This window comes from Notamacropus eugenii, chromosome 4 (assembly GCF_028372415.1).
Source record: "Notamacropus eugenii isolate mMacEug1 chromosome 4, mMacEug1.pri_v2, whole genome shotgun sequence".
Taxonomy (NCBI): Eukaryota; Metazoa; Chordata; class Mammalia; order Diprotodontia; family Macropodidae; genus Notamacropus; species Notamacropus eugenii.
In genome coordinates this window covers 322,044,838-322,063,427 of record NC_092875.1, presented here as the reverse complement: position 1 = coordinate 322,063,427, position 18,590 = coordinate 322,044,838, and the positions used below count along the sequence as shown (strand labels likewise).

General features: G+C 38.7%; 1 protein-coding gene across 3 annotated transcripts in view; it reads left to right on the top strand.

The window, feature by feature from the left end:
• The window catches only part of LOC140502852 (unconventional myosin-Vb), a 556,148-nt gene that overhangs the window by 163,895 nt on the left and 373,663 nt on the right, over positions 1 to 18,590 (top strand). For all 3 annotated transcript variants that reach the window (XM_072606904.1, XM_072606907.1, XM_072606905.1), the window contains exon 2: positions 16,644 to 16,754. In XM_072606904.1, the coding sequence (XP_072463005.1) occupies positions 16,644 to 16,754 (111 nt within the window). The remainder of the gene's footprint in view (positions 1 to 16,643; positions 16,755 to 18,590) is intronic.

Below are 18,590 nucleotides of genomic sequence, written 5' to 3'. Positions count from 1 at the left end.
CATGATTCAAATGTCATTCCTCTTATTCTGACTCTAGAACACTTCAAAGCTGGGATTGCTTTTTGAGAACAGAGGTAGGTGATGGCTGTAAGTGACCCAAACCGGGGCACCCAAAAGACAAGATGAGTGAGAATAACCAAGAATGGGCATTTATTTGCTGGTTTTAGCATTTCTGTCTAGACTGGTGGGTAGCTCCATCATCCATTCCAAGTTCTCTGAGTATCTTCATGCCGTACTCCTATGGTCCAGCCAACACTTAACACAGTCCTTGGCACATAATTAGTGCTTAACAAATGCTTTATAATTCATGCAAAGTAAAATCCACAAATATTCTTTAAGTGTTTACTATATCCCCATTGTCCTAAGTGCCCTGAGAGATGACCTGCCTTCCAGAAAATGCACTCTCTCGTGACCTACCCAAATGGAATAACTAGAGAACAAAAAATTAAGGGCTAAGCTTTGTGGTACACGTCGAAATTTTGTTTAGACTTTATGGAAGGTAGACATAACTATGGGCTATGGTGGCCTTAGAAAGTTTCGTAGATGATGAATAGGACTTGACTTGGACCTTATAGGATGAGTAGAATTTGATGGGAAAGGGTCCCACATGTACAGAAATATTTATAGCAGCACTCTTTGTGGTGGCCAAAAACTGGAAATCAAGGGGATGCCCATCTACTAGGGAATGGCTGAATAAATTGTGGTATACGAATGTAATGGAATACTATTGTGCTATCAGGAATGATGAACAGAAGACTTCAGAGAGGCCTGGAAAGATTTATATGATCTGATGCTGAGCGAAAGGAGCAGAACCAGGAGAACTCTGTGCATAGCAACGACCACAGTGTGCGAGAGTTTTTTCTTGTAGACTTGGAGCTTCATTGCAATGAAAGAAAAAAATTTCCAGTGGTCTCTTAAGGCAAAATGCCTTCCTCATCCAGAGCAAGAACTATGGAATTCAGTTGCAGAATGTAGCAGATCATTTTCTTTTGTATTATGTTTTGGTTTGTTATATGATTTCTCCCATTCATTTTAATTCTTCTATACGGCACAACTAAGGTGAAAATGTATTTAATAGGAATGTATGTGTAGAACCTATATAAAATTATATGCCGTCTTGGAGAGGGAGGGGAAAAACATCTAAGTTATATGGAAGTAATTGTAGAACACTGACAGTAAATAAAATTAATATAAAAAAAAGAATTTGAGAAGACTGTCTACACACTGGTGCCTCCATTTTTCCCCTCCCACTCTACTTAATTCTGCAGTCAGGTTTCCAACCTTGTCATTCCGCCAAAATTACTCTCTCCAAAGTCTCTAATGATGCAATTGTCAAATCTAATGGCCTTTTATCAGTTGTTTTCTTTGTTCGCAATTGTAGTCTTTGATACTGTGGCTTATCCTCTTTTCCTTGATACTCTCCTCTCTCTGGGTTTTTGTTACACTGCTCTTTCCTAGTTTTTCTCCTACTGTCTGACCACTCCTTCTGCCTCCTATGTTGGATCTTCACATCACCCTTGTGATGTCATTGGTCCTCTTAGAGAACACCATCATCTCCACTACAACCACCCCCATTCCGGGTCATACTCATTAACCTCTCATACTAACATAATCTCTCTCCCTCTACCACTTAGCACCAGCTCAGCTGCTGTCTCTTATGAAAGACTCCTCCTGATCTTCCCATTTATTAGTTTCTCCTGTGAAATGTGTTCATCTATACTTTGTTATTGATTAATTTTTATGTTTTCCTGTGGAAACTACTCTGCCTAGAATGTAAACTTCTTGTGAGTAGTGTCTGATTCATTTTTGCCATCATTTCCTCATTGCCCAGCACAATGCCTTGCACGTAGTAGGCACTTTATAAATACTTACTGAAAAGAATGAATGGATAACAGAGAGAGGACATTCTAGGCAAGGGGAATAGGCCAAGCAAAGTCAGAGAAGTAGGAATAAGGCTGGAGTGTGCCCAGGGAGATGTACAGAGTATGTCTGATTGGATCAGGGAGTTCATGTTCTAGTTTAGTCAATGGTAGATAAAGTTGGATGAATCAGACAGGGAACAAATATTGTCTTGACAACCAAGATCAGAACTTTGGATTGAATGTGATAGGCAACAGAATCATGAGTCTTAGTCTCTTTTGTGTCTTTGACCACTTGGGCACATTGGTGAAGCCTATGGAGCCCTTCTCAGAATAATGTTTTTAAATGCATAATGTAAAATACATAGGAAATAAATTCAATCAAAATAGTTAGCAAATTTTTTTTTTAAGTTCATGGAATTCAGTTTAAGAACTACCCTGAAGTAGAGGAAACCTTTATTATTTCTTGAGCAGTAGAGAAACATGGTTAAGAATAAAACAAAAAAGTTTTCAGAAGACAACTCCATCAGTATTTAGGGTGGATTAGAGATGGAGGAATGGCTAGAAACATATTGGTGGTGATTCAGGTGTGAGGTAATGAGTACTTGGACAGAAGTGGTGGTAATAGGCACAGAAAGGAAGGGACTAACCTAAAGAAAGAAGACAACAGGATTTTGTGATGTGGTGAATATGTACAGGATAAAAGAAAGGGAGTTGTGTAATGTAACTCCAGGGTATAATCTGAGAAGCTGGAAGAATAGTGGTTATTAGGAAGTCAAGGTACCTTGGGGCAGGGGGCAGGAGAATTATTTTAATTTTTGATGAATAGTATGAAAAGAACAATAACTCACGTTTATATAGTATTTTAAAAAGTGCTGTGTGTATATATACACATATATGTATATACTATGCCTCTGCATGTGTCTTATATGCCCCTGTAGTTTCTTAACTCATCACCACCATTTTTCCTCTCACAGCCAAGATTATCATCTCTAAATCAGACAGTGAGCAATCAAAATACCCAGCTAACCATGAACCCTGATGCCTCCATTTTGCACATTTTCTCCCCTCTATCTTTAGACTTTGGGCTCAATTGTGTCAGTGTCTCTGTAACCGGGGATGACAACAGATTTTAGATGACTTTATGTAAAATTTGGCATTGTGTGTGTATGTTTAGGTATGTATGGTATATACACATATGTCTATTAGAGAGATTAATATACAGTTATCTCTGTTTGTAGACTACAGTATATAAACATAGTATCTAAAATGAAATATGTATCATAATTGATATGTGACTGTAATATTTATAGGTTAACATGTAGGGAAACTAGATGGCACAATGCTGGTCTTGGAGTCAGGATGGCCTGAGTTCAAGTACAGCCTGAGACACTTAGTAGCTGTGTGATTTCAAACAATTTAATTTACTTAATCTCCCTTACCTTCAGTTTTCTTTATCTGTAAAATGGGTAATAATGGCACTCACCTTCCAGAGTTGTTGTGGTAAAACGAGATAGTATTTGTAAAGCACTTTGCAAAACTTAAAACTCTCTAGAAATGCCAGCTATATAGAGAAGTATATTGTATAAGTGTCATCTGTGATTTTGGGCATTGCAAAATGGATCATTTTTTTCTTTGTCTCTGTATTCCCTTCTTTAGCACTAGAATACTGGGGTGACCTTTCTGTAGACGTTCTTGGTTCTGTTTCCTAATGTTTAATGCTGGATTGTTTTCCTAGGATGAAGCCATGATGGGAGTGCTCTGGGTGGCCCACATGTCAAAATGGCTTTGGAGCTGATCTTGAGTAGCTTTCACACTTTTAGTATAATTAATTAAACAGAAATGAATTGTAGTTACATTCTCTTCTGCTTCATTCTCTGTAGGCGCTGTCATCACAGCTACAGTCCTGGGTTGGCGGTTGGACTGTAGTGAGGAGTAGGTGGGGGAGGAGAAGGAAGAGTGGGTTCTCCCTTTCTGGAACATCTTCCACAAAGGGTCAGCCCTCTCAATTGTTCCTGCTTCTCATAGGTTATCCCACCCAAACCCAAAAAGTTCTTATTGCCCATGAAACAACAGAAGCTGAATGCTACAAAACTGAAATGACCAATTGGACTGCAAAGAAGAGCTAGGAAAAGATGTCTCCCTTCTGTCTTCTTTGTGGGGAATGACTGTGGGATGGGTGGGAATCATGAGTGTGGAATATACTGCATATGAATTTATGCTTTTTGGGTATGTTGATTTCCACCTCCCCTTCCCCCCTCCCCCTTTTCCTTTGGAATGGTTCTTGAAATGCAGTGAGGAGAAAGATATGCTGTAATAAGAAAATATACCAACAAAAGTTACTTTTAAAGGGTTAAAAATAATTCCTATCCATAACTTTCCTCATTCCCCAGATGCTTCTCAACATGCTCAGCCTACCTGAGAAGCTTAGAGGTTATGCCCACTTTTTCCAAGGGCCTTTGCCTTTACTGAAGAAACGTAAGCTTTTCTCCAAACTTGTTTCTGCTTCAGTCCCCCTGGCACCACGTTGACATGGAGATTCCCAGTGCATGGTGCTATTCAGGGAAGAGAGACTATTTCTAGCTGGGAAAACTTCAGTTAGAGTGAATAAATACTGATTTGGTTTGTCTCTTTGGAAAGGCCACTGACCCCTGTTCCACATGTGTGTAAATTCAATGACTAAGAAAACTAGAAGGTGAAGGGAATTAGGTCTTTACAAATTCTGAAAGCGGTCTAGTGGTATTTGTTGGGGAAACATGGGAGTTGAATCTGCTCTAGAGTTTTTAGGAGGAAAAGAGGTAAACATCTGAGTCAAAGAGGTTCTGGATCATAGATTGCCAAATAGTCGTCTCTGGGCTTCAGGTTCTCATCACCTCCTTCCTGGATTACTGCAATATGCTTTTCAAATTGGTCATCTGTACCCCATTTTATCTTTCATACCACTACCAAAATGGTATCTCTAAAGCATAGTTGTAACTTATTTGTCCCCTTGCTCAAGAAATTCCCATGGCTCCCTATTACCCCTCAGATAAAGTACATCTCCTCTGTTTCATTTTGAAAGCCCTTCACAATCTGATTCCAACTTACTTTTCTAGGCTCGTTGGACATTATTCTCCTTCATGTACTCTGTGTAGCAGTCAGACTTGGCCTGCTTTCTCTTACCCAACTTTAATGTTCCATTTCCTATTGCTATGCCTTTACCCAGGTTCACCTTCATGCCCTCATCCTCCCCCTGCTTCTTCCCTCCTTTCAAGGTGAAGGACATTAGTTCCATGGCATTAAGATCAGTTGAAGGAATTGGACATTTTCAGCATGGGGAAGAAAAGAGATGAGGGAATGTGATAGCTATCTTCTAGTACTTAAAGAACCAGGAATAAAGTTGAAAAGAGGCCAACATAGGGTGTTTAGCGATGCAAATTTCCTAACTGTTAGAGCTGCACAAAATTGGAATGGACACCTAGAGAGGTAGTGGACCTCCCTACCTTGGAGGTCTTCAAAGAGAATCTGAACAATCACTTTTTAAGCATGTCATAGTGGGAAATTCCAGCACCACTGTGCATAGAGGAGCCAGCCTGGAATAGGAAAACATCTTCCTGACTTAAATCTGGGTGGGCGGAGACACTTAATATATGTATGTTCCTGGACAAGTCACTTCACCCTATTTAACTTAGTTTCCTCATCTGTGAAATGACCTGGAGAAAGAAATGGCAAATCACTCCAATGTATTTGCCCCCCCCAAAAAAAAATCCCAAAGGGGGTCACGGAGAGTCAGATAAGACTGTAATAGCTTAACCATCATCACCTTTTGTGTATAGTTTGCGATGACTATTGATATCCCTTCCAATGGTCATATCCTGTATCTATGATTCCGTCTCGGAGAATCCTTAGTTTTTTGTTTTTGTATTTTCAAAGCTAATTTCAAATGCCACATTTTGTTTCCCACGGTAGAGGTAAACTTTCTGAAGGCAGAAGCTGTTTGATTTTTTTTGTCTTTGTATCCTCAGTGCCCATCACACAGCAGATGTTTAATAAATTTTTGTGGAATTGAATAAATGTTCAGTACTCTAAGAACCTGGAATTCTGTATGAGAATTTCTATATGTGTAATATGGACCCAATCATTCCTGCCCTCTGAATTTGTAATTTCATTTGCTGGAGGGATGCTGTTAGGTAACCTCTTTCCATGGCTCCCATAGCATGGGAATAACTATGCCAGATCCTGAACCATTTAGAAAACAACCACTCTAAGTGGTGATTTATTTTAACAAAATGCTTAGTGACCAAAGAAATTTTTATTCTCCTTACCCCACTCCAAGACTGGTTCTGGTAACCCCAGGCCAGCTTTACAGTTCAGATGTTTAAACCATGCTTATATTCTCAAAAATCCTTTTGTAGTTCCCAGAGCATCTGATTTGTGTCTTAGCACTGCTACTTCCTACTTATTTCTCATGGGCCTCAGTTTCCTCAAATTTAAAGTGGAGGTGTTATATTAGATAATCGATTAAGGTTCTAGCTCTAAACGTTATAAGATAACTGCATCAGAGCTCTCCTTTGCTCTTACAGTGGGAATAGAGTGTTTGCATTTATATAGCAACCTTTTTTTGGTATAGCTTTGGTTAGAGCATTTTTTTTCAAGTTGTCCACACAGTGTTCTTTACTGTTTTGTTCACTTACTTTTTTCTTTTGTACTGTAATTTTATTTATTTTGTAAACTTTCCCCAATTACTTTTTTCTCTTGGTTTTTATCATTTGTTTTTCATAAGATTTTAGTTCCAAATTTTTCCCCCTCCCTCCTTCCTTCTTCCCTCCTCAAGACAGCAAGCAATCTGATATAGGTTATACATGTAGCATCATGTTAAATATATTTCCATATTAGTTACACTGTTAAAGAAGAAACAACAAAAGAGAAAAGCCACAAAAAGCAAAAAGCAAAAAAAAGTAAAAATACTATGCTTTGATCATTCAGACTCCATAGTTCTTTCCCTGGATGTGGATAACATTTTCCATCATGAGTCTTTTGGAATTGTGTTGGCTTATTGTATTGCTGAGAAGAACTAAGTCAGTCATCATATAATGCTGTTACTGTGTACATTTTTCTTGTTCTGCTCACTTTACTCAGCATCAGTTCACATAAGACTTTCCAGGTTTTTCTGAAATCTGCCTGTTTATATTTCTTATGGCACAATTTCATTACATTCATATGCTACAACTTGTTCATCCATTCCCCAATTGATTTGCAATTCCTTGCCACCATAAAAAGAGCTGCTATGGATGTTTTTGTCCATATAGGTCCTTTTCCCTTTTTTATGATCTTTTTGGGGTATAGACTTAGCAGTGATATTGCTTGATCAGAGAGTGGGAGATGTTGGTCTATACATAGTTTCTGCTATACTTCTTTCCAGGTTTTCTACCAGTTTCTGTCAAATAATGAGTTCTTATCAGCGAAACTGGAGTCTTTGGGTTTATCGTAGAGTAGATTACCAGTGCTTTGCTTCTGAGCAAGTACCTCCCTCAGTCTGTCCTTCTATCACGTTCCTTCTATCAGCCTGTCTTTTCTTTCCCCTTTCCCCTCCTACTTCTGCCTTCCCTTCTGTTCTTGCTTCTATTATCCCCCTAACCCCCTTCCCTTTTCTTTCCCCTTTCTTCTTCTACTTCCCTATAGGGTAAGATAAATTTCTATACTCAGTGGAGTGTGGATAGTATTCTCTCTTTGAGCCAAATCTGATGAGAGTAAGGTTCAAACAATGCTTACCCCCTCGCTTCTTTCCCTCTACTGTAATAGATTTTTTGTACCTCTTCATTTGATGTAATTTACCTTATTGGGCCTCACTTTTTCTTCTCTCAGTACAGTCCTTTTTTAACCACTTAATTTTGTTTTAAATATCATTTCATCAAAGTCAACTTATACCCACACCCTCTTTCTATACATACTCATTCTAACTGCCCTAATATAGATACAGTTCTCAAAAGTTATAAGTATCTTCCTGTGTAGGGATGTAAAGTTTAATCTTATTGAATAATGTTTTTTTTTCCTTTCCTGTTTACCTTTTTATGCTTCTCTTGAGTCTTGTATTTGAAGATCAGGTTTTCTGTTCTGCTCTGGTCTTTTCATTAGGAAAGATTGAAAGTCCCCTATTTCATTAAATGTCCACTTTTGCCCCTTAAAATTATGCTTAATTTTCCTGGATAGTTGATTCTGGATTGCAATCCAAGTTCCTTCCCTTGACATTTTCCAAGCCCTCTGATTCTTTTAAAGCATTCTTCTCCTCATTGGCTTTTTGAACCTCTTTTGCCAATTGAGTGAGCCTATTTTTCAAGGTGTTATTTTCTTCAGCATTTTTTGGGGTCTCCTTTAGCAAGGTGTTGACCTGCTTTTCATGCTTTTCTTGCATCTCTCTCATTTCTCTTCCCAGTTTTTCCTCCACCTCTCTAACTTGATTTTCAAAATCCTTTTTGAGCTCTTCCATGGCCTGAGCCCATTGAATATTTATTTTGGATGTTTAGGGTACAGAAACCTTGACTTCCATGTCTTTCCCTGATGGTAAGCATTATTCTTCCTCATCTGAAAGGATGGGAGGAGATATCTGTTCACCAAGAAAGTAACCTTTTATGATCTTATTTTTTTCCCCTTTTTTGGGCATTTTCCCAGCCAGTTACTTGACTTCTGAGTTTCCTCTCCACACCCACCTCACCTCCAGATCTGTCAAGCTAGTGCTTAGGGACTGAGATTCAAATGCTGCTTCCTAGCCTTAGGGCTTTGGGCAGAGGCAGGGCTGCTATTCAGTGTGAGATTAAGTTCAGGTGCTCAGGTGGGGGTAGGGCCACCACACGGGGCTCAGTTCCCTCAGGGGGTTTATGTGGAGACCTTCAACAATGGATCTGAGCTCCTGCCTGCTTTGGGAGCCCTTGTCCTTTGCCACCTCCGCTGCTGCCTCCAGTGCTGTCTCCCGAGGGTGCCTGAGTTATGGGGGACACCCCACTCCCCTCTCAGCCAGCCAAAGAGACCCTCTCACTGACCTTTGGCACCTGTGGGTGGAGGGACCTGCACTGCTGCTGGAGATTCTGTCCCTGAAGCCTTCTGGGATCTGTTCCTCTGGGTGCCTCGCAGCCAAGACAGGGTTAGGCTCTGCTCTGGGTCTGGAGCACGATGGACCCTTCATGTAAGTTTTTCATGTCTCTCTGGAACAGAAATCTCCTCCACTCTGTAGTTCTGTGACTTCTGCTGCTCCAGAAATTGTTGGGAGTTCTTCTTTACAGGTATTTTATGGGCTGTGGGTTCGGAGTCAGCATATGTGTACCTTTCTACTCCGCCATCTTGGCCTCTCCCCCAGGCCCTCTGATTCTTTAATGTAGAGTCTGCTAAGTCCTTTATAATCCTGACTGTAGCTCCTTAATGTTTGAATTCTTTCTGTCTGCTTGCAGTATTTTCTCCTTGACCTGATACTTCTGGAATTTGGCAACCCTATTCATTGGAGTTTTCACTTTGGTATCCCTTTCACGAGGTGATGGGTGGATTATTTGAAGGACTATTTTATCCTCTGATTCTAGGATATCATGGCAGTTTTTCCCTTGATAATTTCTTGAAAGATGCTGTCCAGGTTCTCTTTGATCATGGCTTTCAGGTATTTTAGTAATTCTTAAATTATCTCTCCTGGATCTGCTTTTCCAGTGACATAACTTACATTTTTTTCTATCTGTTCATTCTTTTTTATTTGTTTGAGTGATTGTTGATGTCTCATAGAGAGCAATTAGCTACCACTTATCCTATTCTAATTTTTAAGGAATTATTTTTCCAATTAGCTTCTGCACCTCCTTTCCCATTTGGCCAATTCTACTTTTTAAGAAGTTGTTTTCTTCAGTGAGTTTTTCTCTCCATTTTGGTCACTTGTATTTTTTAAGGAGCTGTTTTTTCTTCAGTCTTTTTTTTTGTCCTTCTTTTTCCAAACTGTTGAATCTCTCTTGAATAACTGTCATGTCCTGTCCTCCCCCCACAATTTTTTTTTACCTCTCTTATTTAACTTTTAAAATTTTTTTGAGCTCATTCAAGAGGGTGTTTTAGGCTTGAGACAAAATTCATATTCTCCTTTGAGGCTCCCCATATAGGCATTTTGACATTGCTGTCTTCTGAGTTTGTGTTTTATTTTCCCTGTTGCCAGAGTAGTTTTCTGTGATCAGGGCTCTTTTCTGTTTTTCTGGTTTCTGCTCATTTTAAGTCTATTTCATGACTTTTAAAATTGAATTCTGCTGCTGTGGCACAGGGGGCACTATCCCAAGCTTCTTGTTCAGGAGGCCAGGGACCTGATCACTGGCTTTCTGCTCTGGGGACTCAGGTGCTGGCAGCTTGCACACTACACTAGGGTAGCCTAGCCTAGTTGTACCTGTTGCGGGGAGAGGCAGGGAGATTCTGGGGCTGGCAGTTTGTCTTCTGCGCTGGGTCTTGAGGCCTCAACTGGCCTGCTGTGACAGTGGCCTTGGTTGCTGATCTGTGCTGTTGCTAAGAGCCTTCCACTGGCTTACCTGGACACCCTCTGCATTGAGCTGAGGTCTCCTTTTATCCAAGTAAGACAGACTTCTCTTGAAGTCATTCTAAGTTACCTTAAGCTGGAAAATTGTTTCACTCTGTCTTTTTGTAGGTTCTGTCCTTCCTGGAGACTATTTATAGCAGGGGTGGGGAACTTGCAACCTAGAGGCCACATGTAGCCCTCTAAGTCTTCACATGCAACCCTTTGACTGAATTCAAACTTCAAAGAACAAATCTTCTTTTTTTAAGGGACCTTGTTCTGTGAAGTTTGGATTCAGCCGAAGGGCTGCACTTGAGGACCTAGAGGGCCACATGTGGCCACAGGTTCCCTACCCTTGATTTAGAGATTTGATTCATTGTTTCTTAGGGAAATTGGGGAGATCTGAGACAACTTTCTGACTTTTCTCCCCCATCTTGGCTCTACCCTCTAGTGTATTTCTTAAAAGTTGCTTTATTTCTTCTAAACACATCCTTTCAGATTTGAAATTAGACCTTGTTTGACTCCTGGATCTCTTCCGTCCTATGTGTATGACCTCAGACAAGTCACTTATCCCCTTCTGGATCTGTTTCCTCATTTATAAAATGAGAGATTTGGAATGATTGACTTCTAAGTCATAGGCTGATCCTATGAAAGTATGAACTCCAGCCATACTAACTTAGTAAGTGAGCTCTAGATGATATTTTTTCATCTCTGTGACTTAGTATGTTAGTATTCTCATACCTTTAATTTCCTAATTGTTTCCTATTAATGACTGTCATTTTTTATAGTGAAGGTGCCACAGACTGGAATTTTAAGAGATTCTATGATAGATAGGGTTCTGAGGTACATTTCAAAGCATTCCATGAAGTCATCCACTTGCTTTGTCTGCATGAGGTTGATGCTTCAGTGTATACCACAGTGATAGAAAGAATTGGGAGTCTTTTCCTCTTGCTGGTGGTAGAGAGAAGGATTTCATAATGGCTTAAATTAATATTGAAAATTTCTTATTAGAGTGTCCTTTACATACATTCCAATTTTTTCCTTTTAATAATCCTCAAAAAATTTGTTGGAGTATAATCATCCCCATTTTATAAATAAGGAGACAAAAGAAGCCAAGAGAAATGCCCATGGTCATATGTCTAGTTACTGACAGAGCTGGATTCAAATTCATGCCTTTAGATCCTCTGATCCAGTTTTTGTTCCATTGAAGTTGTCTTAGTGAAGTCTATTACACTGGCTAATTAGGCCAAACCTGTTATTTTGCTTATTCCAATCAAATGGAAGTAAATCATTAGAATAAAGTGGTTTTGTATTTGGGTCATTCAGGAGCAAGCTTGTCTTATCTCCATGTGTCAATTGCATTATGGGAATACAGTATGAGATACAAGTAGACCGGTTAGGAACTCAATGTTATGACAGTTGTCCTGGAGTAAAAGGCATGTTCCTTTTATAGTTAGTAAGTATGCCAAAGGGGAAATCATCATCATCATCAATATCATTGCTACCACCACCACCACCACCACCACCATATGTAGATACAAGTCCATGGAGTTTGAAAGGTAGCATGAGTAGAATTTCATTGGAACACTCTTGCCTCTCTGATATCTCAGGTATCATCCCCTCCATGATGCCTTCCTTGATAATTCAATTGTGAGTTTGTCTCCCTCCACAGGGAGACTCCTCCTTGCTTTTACTTATACATGTGTATCCTGTGTTTTCTCTACTAGTAGAATATAAGCTCTTTGAGAGCAAGGCCTTCTGGGAGAGGACAATAGAATTATACTTACATTCTTTTTGTGCCCTGCTATGTGATTTCTTTTGGGGGGGGGCGGGGTAAAGAGGAAGGGAAGGATTTGTTTTAAATTTAGAGATAGGTTGGTTAGTTTGTTATATTCATAATATAGACCAAAGAACTCCCACATTTCATATAGTTTCTATTGTATTAAATTACATTACAGAGGCAAATTTATTAGGTAAATAAGGTTGTTGGCTTCCCCCCACTCCCTACCTCATTCATTGAAATAAGTGTAGCTGGACTCAACATTGCTGGTGCAGTAAGCCAAGAATGAATTAAGTAATAGGATTATCAAGTGATTTTCAAGGCTCAACTCAGCATTGAAATGTTATTGAACTTCAAAAAAAAAAAAAAGACTCCAGAAATACCTTATTAATTAAAACAAGCTCAAAATGTCTTGCATTTATGTGGTATTTTTATTCCCAAGTCCTTTCATGTCTTTGTCTTATCTTCATAGCATCTCAAGGAGGTTAATAGGAACAGGTATTACAGTCACCATATTACAGATGAGGAGGGGAAAAGCCCAGAGTGATTAACCAGGAAATATTTGTGTAGGACTTTTTGGTACAAGGCACTGTGCTAGTTCTATTAGATTTATTAGGAAGTGGCCCACCCCATCCCTGTAAAGGAACTTTCAATCTAGTTGAAGACAAAAGACAACTGTATACAAAAAATTAATAATTCAAGAAGACTTAGATGACAACACAAAACTTGATTTAAGACTATAACACTCAATTCTTATGTCATGATGATAAACTTAAGTGATTAGCTATCCATCCCAAGCTGGGACTGGAACCCTGGTTCCAACTTATAGCCCAGTCTGCCTCTCTGGCATCTTGATGATCACAGTTCATTATCACTCAAACTCAGGTCGTTTGAAGGGGAAGAAAGACAATTCTTGTCCATTTACTTTTCTGCACCGTTTCTCATGTACTGTGAAATTGAATGTAGGCCCTGTTTTATATTAGAGTGATGGGTGCTATACCTTATCTGGTGATGGGAGATCCTTGGTTACATAATTCAGAACTCAGCATCAGGAATGATGTGGAGAGAGACCAGAGATGAGCAGTATAATTAAAGTTTCTCAGGCAGCACTTTAATGAAAGGCCAGTGGAGTTGAATGGTGGGTGTCAGTGACAGCAAAAGATGAGAGGTAGGATGGTATGAAGAAGAACTAACTGACAGTAAAGGTTGTTAAACACAGCTTAGGAGAAGAGTCTGTCAAGTCTCCTTCTGTGGAGATTTCATAGTAAGAAGGGCCTTGATATCTCTGCTGTCAGAATTTAGGGAAAGCTCACTTGGAAGCAGGATGGAGATATCCTGAAGTGACTCCACCCCAGTGCCAAGAACGAATACTATTTACTCTTCATCAGTGTGATAGAATGTCAAGAATTCAAATTTATGGATTCGAACTTTCATATAGATCAATATTCAAATTGCATTGCATTGTAACTAATTATCATTATCAAAACAAAGGTTATTCATATTAGAAACCTGTAGTTTCCAAAAGGGCATTGGGATATAGGAAAGAAACTCCTTTTTGCACTAGGGAATGTCTCTCTCTCCCTTTCCCCCTCCCTTTTCTCCCTACTCCTCCCTCTCTCCTTCTCTCTCTCCCTCCCTCTCCCCCCACCTCATATTTTCGTTCTCCACCCCCACTGGTGAAATGGTAGTAGATCTATGTAACATTGACCTCATCAGCATTTGCACAGAACTTGCTTAAAGGACTAAAAAGTACAGATGAGAAGTGCTATTTTTAATGGGTTAGATGGAAATTGGGCTGGGTAATGATGTTGCTCACCGTCATGACCACTTAACCCAAAGCTAAATTCCTCACAGGCAAAAATAGGACAGTTAGTGAAGCTGTGGCTACAAACCAGGATGGTGTTTAGTGATTAAATGAGATGGGGTTTTTTTGGTGGATGTTAGTATTTACAGAACACACAAACACATCATCTTTATAAGACATTCAGTGACATTTAGATTTCGACTTGGATAATTTCTTGACTGTTATTTTAATAGCTATAGAGCTGAGTTTGGCAGGCTTTTCATTAACCAATTAGAAACATTTAAAAACATTTTAAATGTTTTTTCCACTAATTACTTTCTTGTGACTTGTAGAAGAACTTGCCTTCACTACCTGGTTGTGGTGGAGAACACAGCAGCAGAGATGCCTGGGCTCTTGGGAGATTGAACTGCCTCTCCTGCTTTGTGTTACTTCTGTGGCAAGACCTTTGACATGCTCCCAGGCTGTAATTTAATTTGGGAAATATTGTCATTTGATGTATCTCTTCATTCCAGTTGTTAGCAGCAGATGTTGCCTCTAGTTTTTATTTCTTCCTTGGTTTTTGTCAAAGTTATATTGAAATTGTCTTTGAATAAGGATCTTGTGTACTTGGAAAAGTCACTGTCCAAACTTTTGATTCATTTTGTTATTGTAATATATTAGAGGTAGCCTGGTGTAATGTAGAAAGGACCTGGGCTAAAACTTCATTTCTAACAACTAACTCTTTGACATTGACTCCTGCCACTTGACTCAGATGGCTTGGAACGGGGTGGGGGAGCGGAGAAAATGAGACTGGTGACTTTGCACAGCCTTCCCTCATTTAAATCCAGTTCACTTGCAAGTCATGGCATGAACTTCTGGATTTCACGATCTTCTTCAAGAATGAAGGACAAACAACAACAACCTGTACATTAGGAAATTCCCTAATGGAAATTGCTCTTGGATACTTTGCATATTTACCTCTTTCAATATTATGAAATTACCATTTCAGTTTTTCTTAATTCTTGGTGAAATATAGAACACACACACACACACACACACACACACACACACACACTTTTCTCCATTACTTTAGTGTATTCCACATGATTGGGTACCTTGTTTGTTGTTGCAAGATTTTAAAAATGTGTTTATTCTTTTGTAAACTCTTCAAACTTTGCCTCTCAAATGTTTAGTTTTTGTTATACTGTGATTTGATGCTAAATGAACTCTTTACTTTTTCTGGCAATATTATTATTATTATTATTACAATTTGTAATAATTTTGCTTATCTGCATAGCACTGGAATTTAACAATGACGTGTCTAAGCTTGTTTAATTTGGGGTTCTTTCTTATAAGAGTTCTGTGGGATCTTTGATCATTGAATAAAATATAGATTCCAAAACTTTTGTTTTTCCTTATTCTTTAGGATGTCAGTAACTTATGTCATGATCTTCCAGCTTTATCAGTTGGATCCACATGTTTTCAGATATTTGGGATAATTTAATTATATTCTTTGCTTGTGTAGAAGTAGCAAAATGATCTATGTGGTGTGGACTTGTGTTTTCTTCTACACTAAATCTAGTCTATGGTCTTAGGAAAGGATATTTATTCCATTGTAAATATTGTTCATTTTCTTCATTATTACTTCTTGTCCTTTTATCTTACTATTTAAGTCTTTCCTCGTGGAATTTTTTTTTTTACTTGAAGTTTTTTCAAAAATTTGGCTTTATGCTTCTCCTAGACTTGGTAATTCTTTCTTAATTTCTGGGAATGCAACATTTATCCATTTGAGGACATATCTGAGGATAGGTATCTTGTATGGCTTCTTCTTTTGTCTGTTACTTTAGTACTTTAGCAGATTTTATTGCTGTATAATATTTTTATTTGTACTCATACTCTTTCCTTTGCTATACTTTTTATTTGGGTTGAATTTTAATTTTTTTTGTGATTTCTTAAAAGTTATTTCTCTTCTTTTTGATATTTGAGGTTTTTTGAGGGGAGGAGGAATACAGACCCCTTCAGTTCTCACAACCCAACATCTTAAGTCAGTCTCTGTGGTGAATTATTTCCTTGTAACCCACGCCATCTTGACATGCTGCATCTTACAGTAAGGAAAATCAGTTGAGAATCATTTTATCTTAATTTTTTCTCTTTGCTCAGGATTGTTCAGACCTTGATGTCCAAAAATAATGTATTCGTAACAGTTCTTTTTGTGATTGCAAATAACTGAATACTAAGGGTGTTCCCAACAGTTGAGGAATGGCTGAATAAATTTGGTATATGAATATGATGGAATACTATTGTGGCATAAGAAGTGATGACGGGGACAATTTCAGAGAAACCTTGAGAGATTTTTATGAAATGATGCAGTGTAAAGTGAGCAGAACCAGAAGAATGATTTATAGCAACAGTACTGTAAAGACAAAACAACTTTGAAAGGCTTAGAAACTCTGATCAACACAAAGATCAATCGTGATTCCAGAGGACTCATGAAGAAACATGATACCCACATGGGTGGGTGATAGGCTTGGTGCATTTGTTTTTCTTCAGTATACATGTTTGTAACAGGGATTTTACTTCTCTTTTTCAATGTGGGAGGGAAAGGAGGAAGATTTTTTTCTAATTGAAAAAATAAAATTTGATTTAAAAAAAGAGAACATCCAAGGAAACACTTTGAAAGTTACACTTTGAATCTGAGGTACTTATGGTCTTGTCTTGCAGTTCACAAGGGTTTGGATCCCTGATCCTGATGAAGTATGGCGATCAGCAGAGATAGTGAAGGACTACAAGGAGGGTGATAAGAGTCTCCATCTTAAACTTGAAGATGAAACTGTAAGTGTCCTGGTTATAAATGACCTTGATTGATGATGAATGGAACCAAATCTTAGACTGAAAACTCTTTAGATATCAAGGATTCTGTGTTTGTGTAGTTCCCTTTAGAGGGAGAAAGTCCTAAGGCATAATTTGAACCTTAATAATTACCTTTTTTGTGCAGTGCTGACAATACATTGAAAGTAATAGTTATACTTTAAGGAAGGGATGTCAGAAATGTATTTATAAGCCATATTTTGCCAGTACTCCCAAGACATTTATAGTCAGAACTTTTCCCACCTCTAGCCTTTTTTTCTGTATCTCTTCTTATGTAATGTTAGGCAGAAGAGCAACACATATTTATTAGATTCTTACTGTGTGCTAGGTATTGATCTAAGTGTTGGGGATTCAAGTACAAGCAAAAAGAAAGACAATCACTTCCCTCAAGGTGCTTATATTCTAATGGGGGGAACAGCACATAAAATGGAGCTGAACAATGGGGATAGGAGGAGACATGAACAGGGAGCATGGTGGCAAAGTCTAGAGCAGAGGTGGGAAACCTGCAGCCTTGAGGTCACATGTGGCCTTCTAGGTCCTTGGCTGTGGCCTTTTGACTCAGTCCAAGTTTTACAGAACAAATTCTTTTATTAAGGATTTTGTTCTGTGAAGTTTGGATTCAGTCAAAGGGCCACATATGGCCTCAAGACTGCAGGTTCCCCACCCCTGCTCTAGAGAGTTAGAAGTAGAGCTAGGAGAGGGGAATGAAATCTAGTTTCAATGGAGGCTCTGGAAGGAACTCACCAATAAGAGAAGGGTACTGGCTTGGCAGAGAGGTATTTGACAGTGAGAAGACAGCTGAGTAACGGAAGCATAATCTGAAGACCACAACTGGGCGGGATCAAATACAAAATTTTCCAGTAGGGGCTGGGTGCTCTTCATATTCTGTCTGCCCTTCCCCCCACCTTTCCGTCCTCTTATACCTTACTCCCCACCGAATACTATTCTATCCTCCTTGCTGTTCCATGAGTATGACACTCCATCTATCGGCTCTGGGCATCTTCTCTTTCTGTCCCTCATACTTGGAATGCTTTCCCTCCTCATCTCTGTCTACTGCCTTCCCTGTTTTACTAGTGTTACGAATAATTCCCTTTGTTACTAGTAACTATTGTTACTTTATGCCTTGTGAGCAATCTCATTCTTGTCGTTTAGTATTTTTGTACTTTGATACCCAGAGAATTTCATCAGGGTTTGTAGTCCCTCTACCAGTGCAGATTGAAGCCCATTAATGCCTTTTAAAAATATCTTGTCCTTTTTTTAAAAAATGAATCCTAGGCATAGACCCATACCTGACACCGTACACAAGAATAAAGTCCAAATGGGTACACGATCTAGGTATAAAGATTGATACCATGGACAAACTGGAGGAGCAAGGAATAGTGTATTTATCACATTTATGGAGAAGGGAAGAATTTTTTACTAAAGAAGAGATAGAAAGCATGATGAAATGCAAGATGCATAATTTTGATTACATTAAACTGAAAAGTTTTTGCTCAACCAAACCCAATGCAACCAAAATTCAGAGGGATGTAGTAAATTGGGAAAGAATTTTTACAGCTAATCTTAGGGATAAAGGCCTCTTTTCTAGAATATATAGAGAACTGACTCAAATGTACAACTATACAAGTCATTCCCCAGTTGATAAATGGTCAAAGGATATGAACAGGCAGTTTTCAGAGGAAGAAATTAAAGATATCTATAATCATATGAAAAAATGCTCTAAATCACTTTTGATTAGAGACATGCAAATCAAAACAATTCTGAGGTACCGCATCACACCTATAAGATTGGCAAACATGA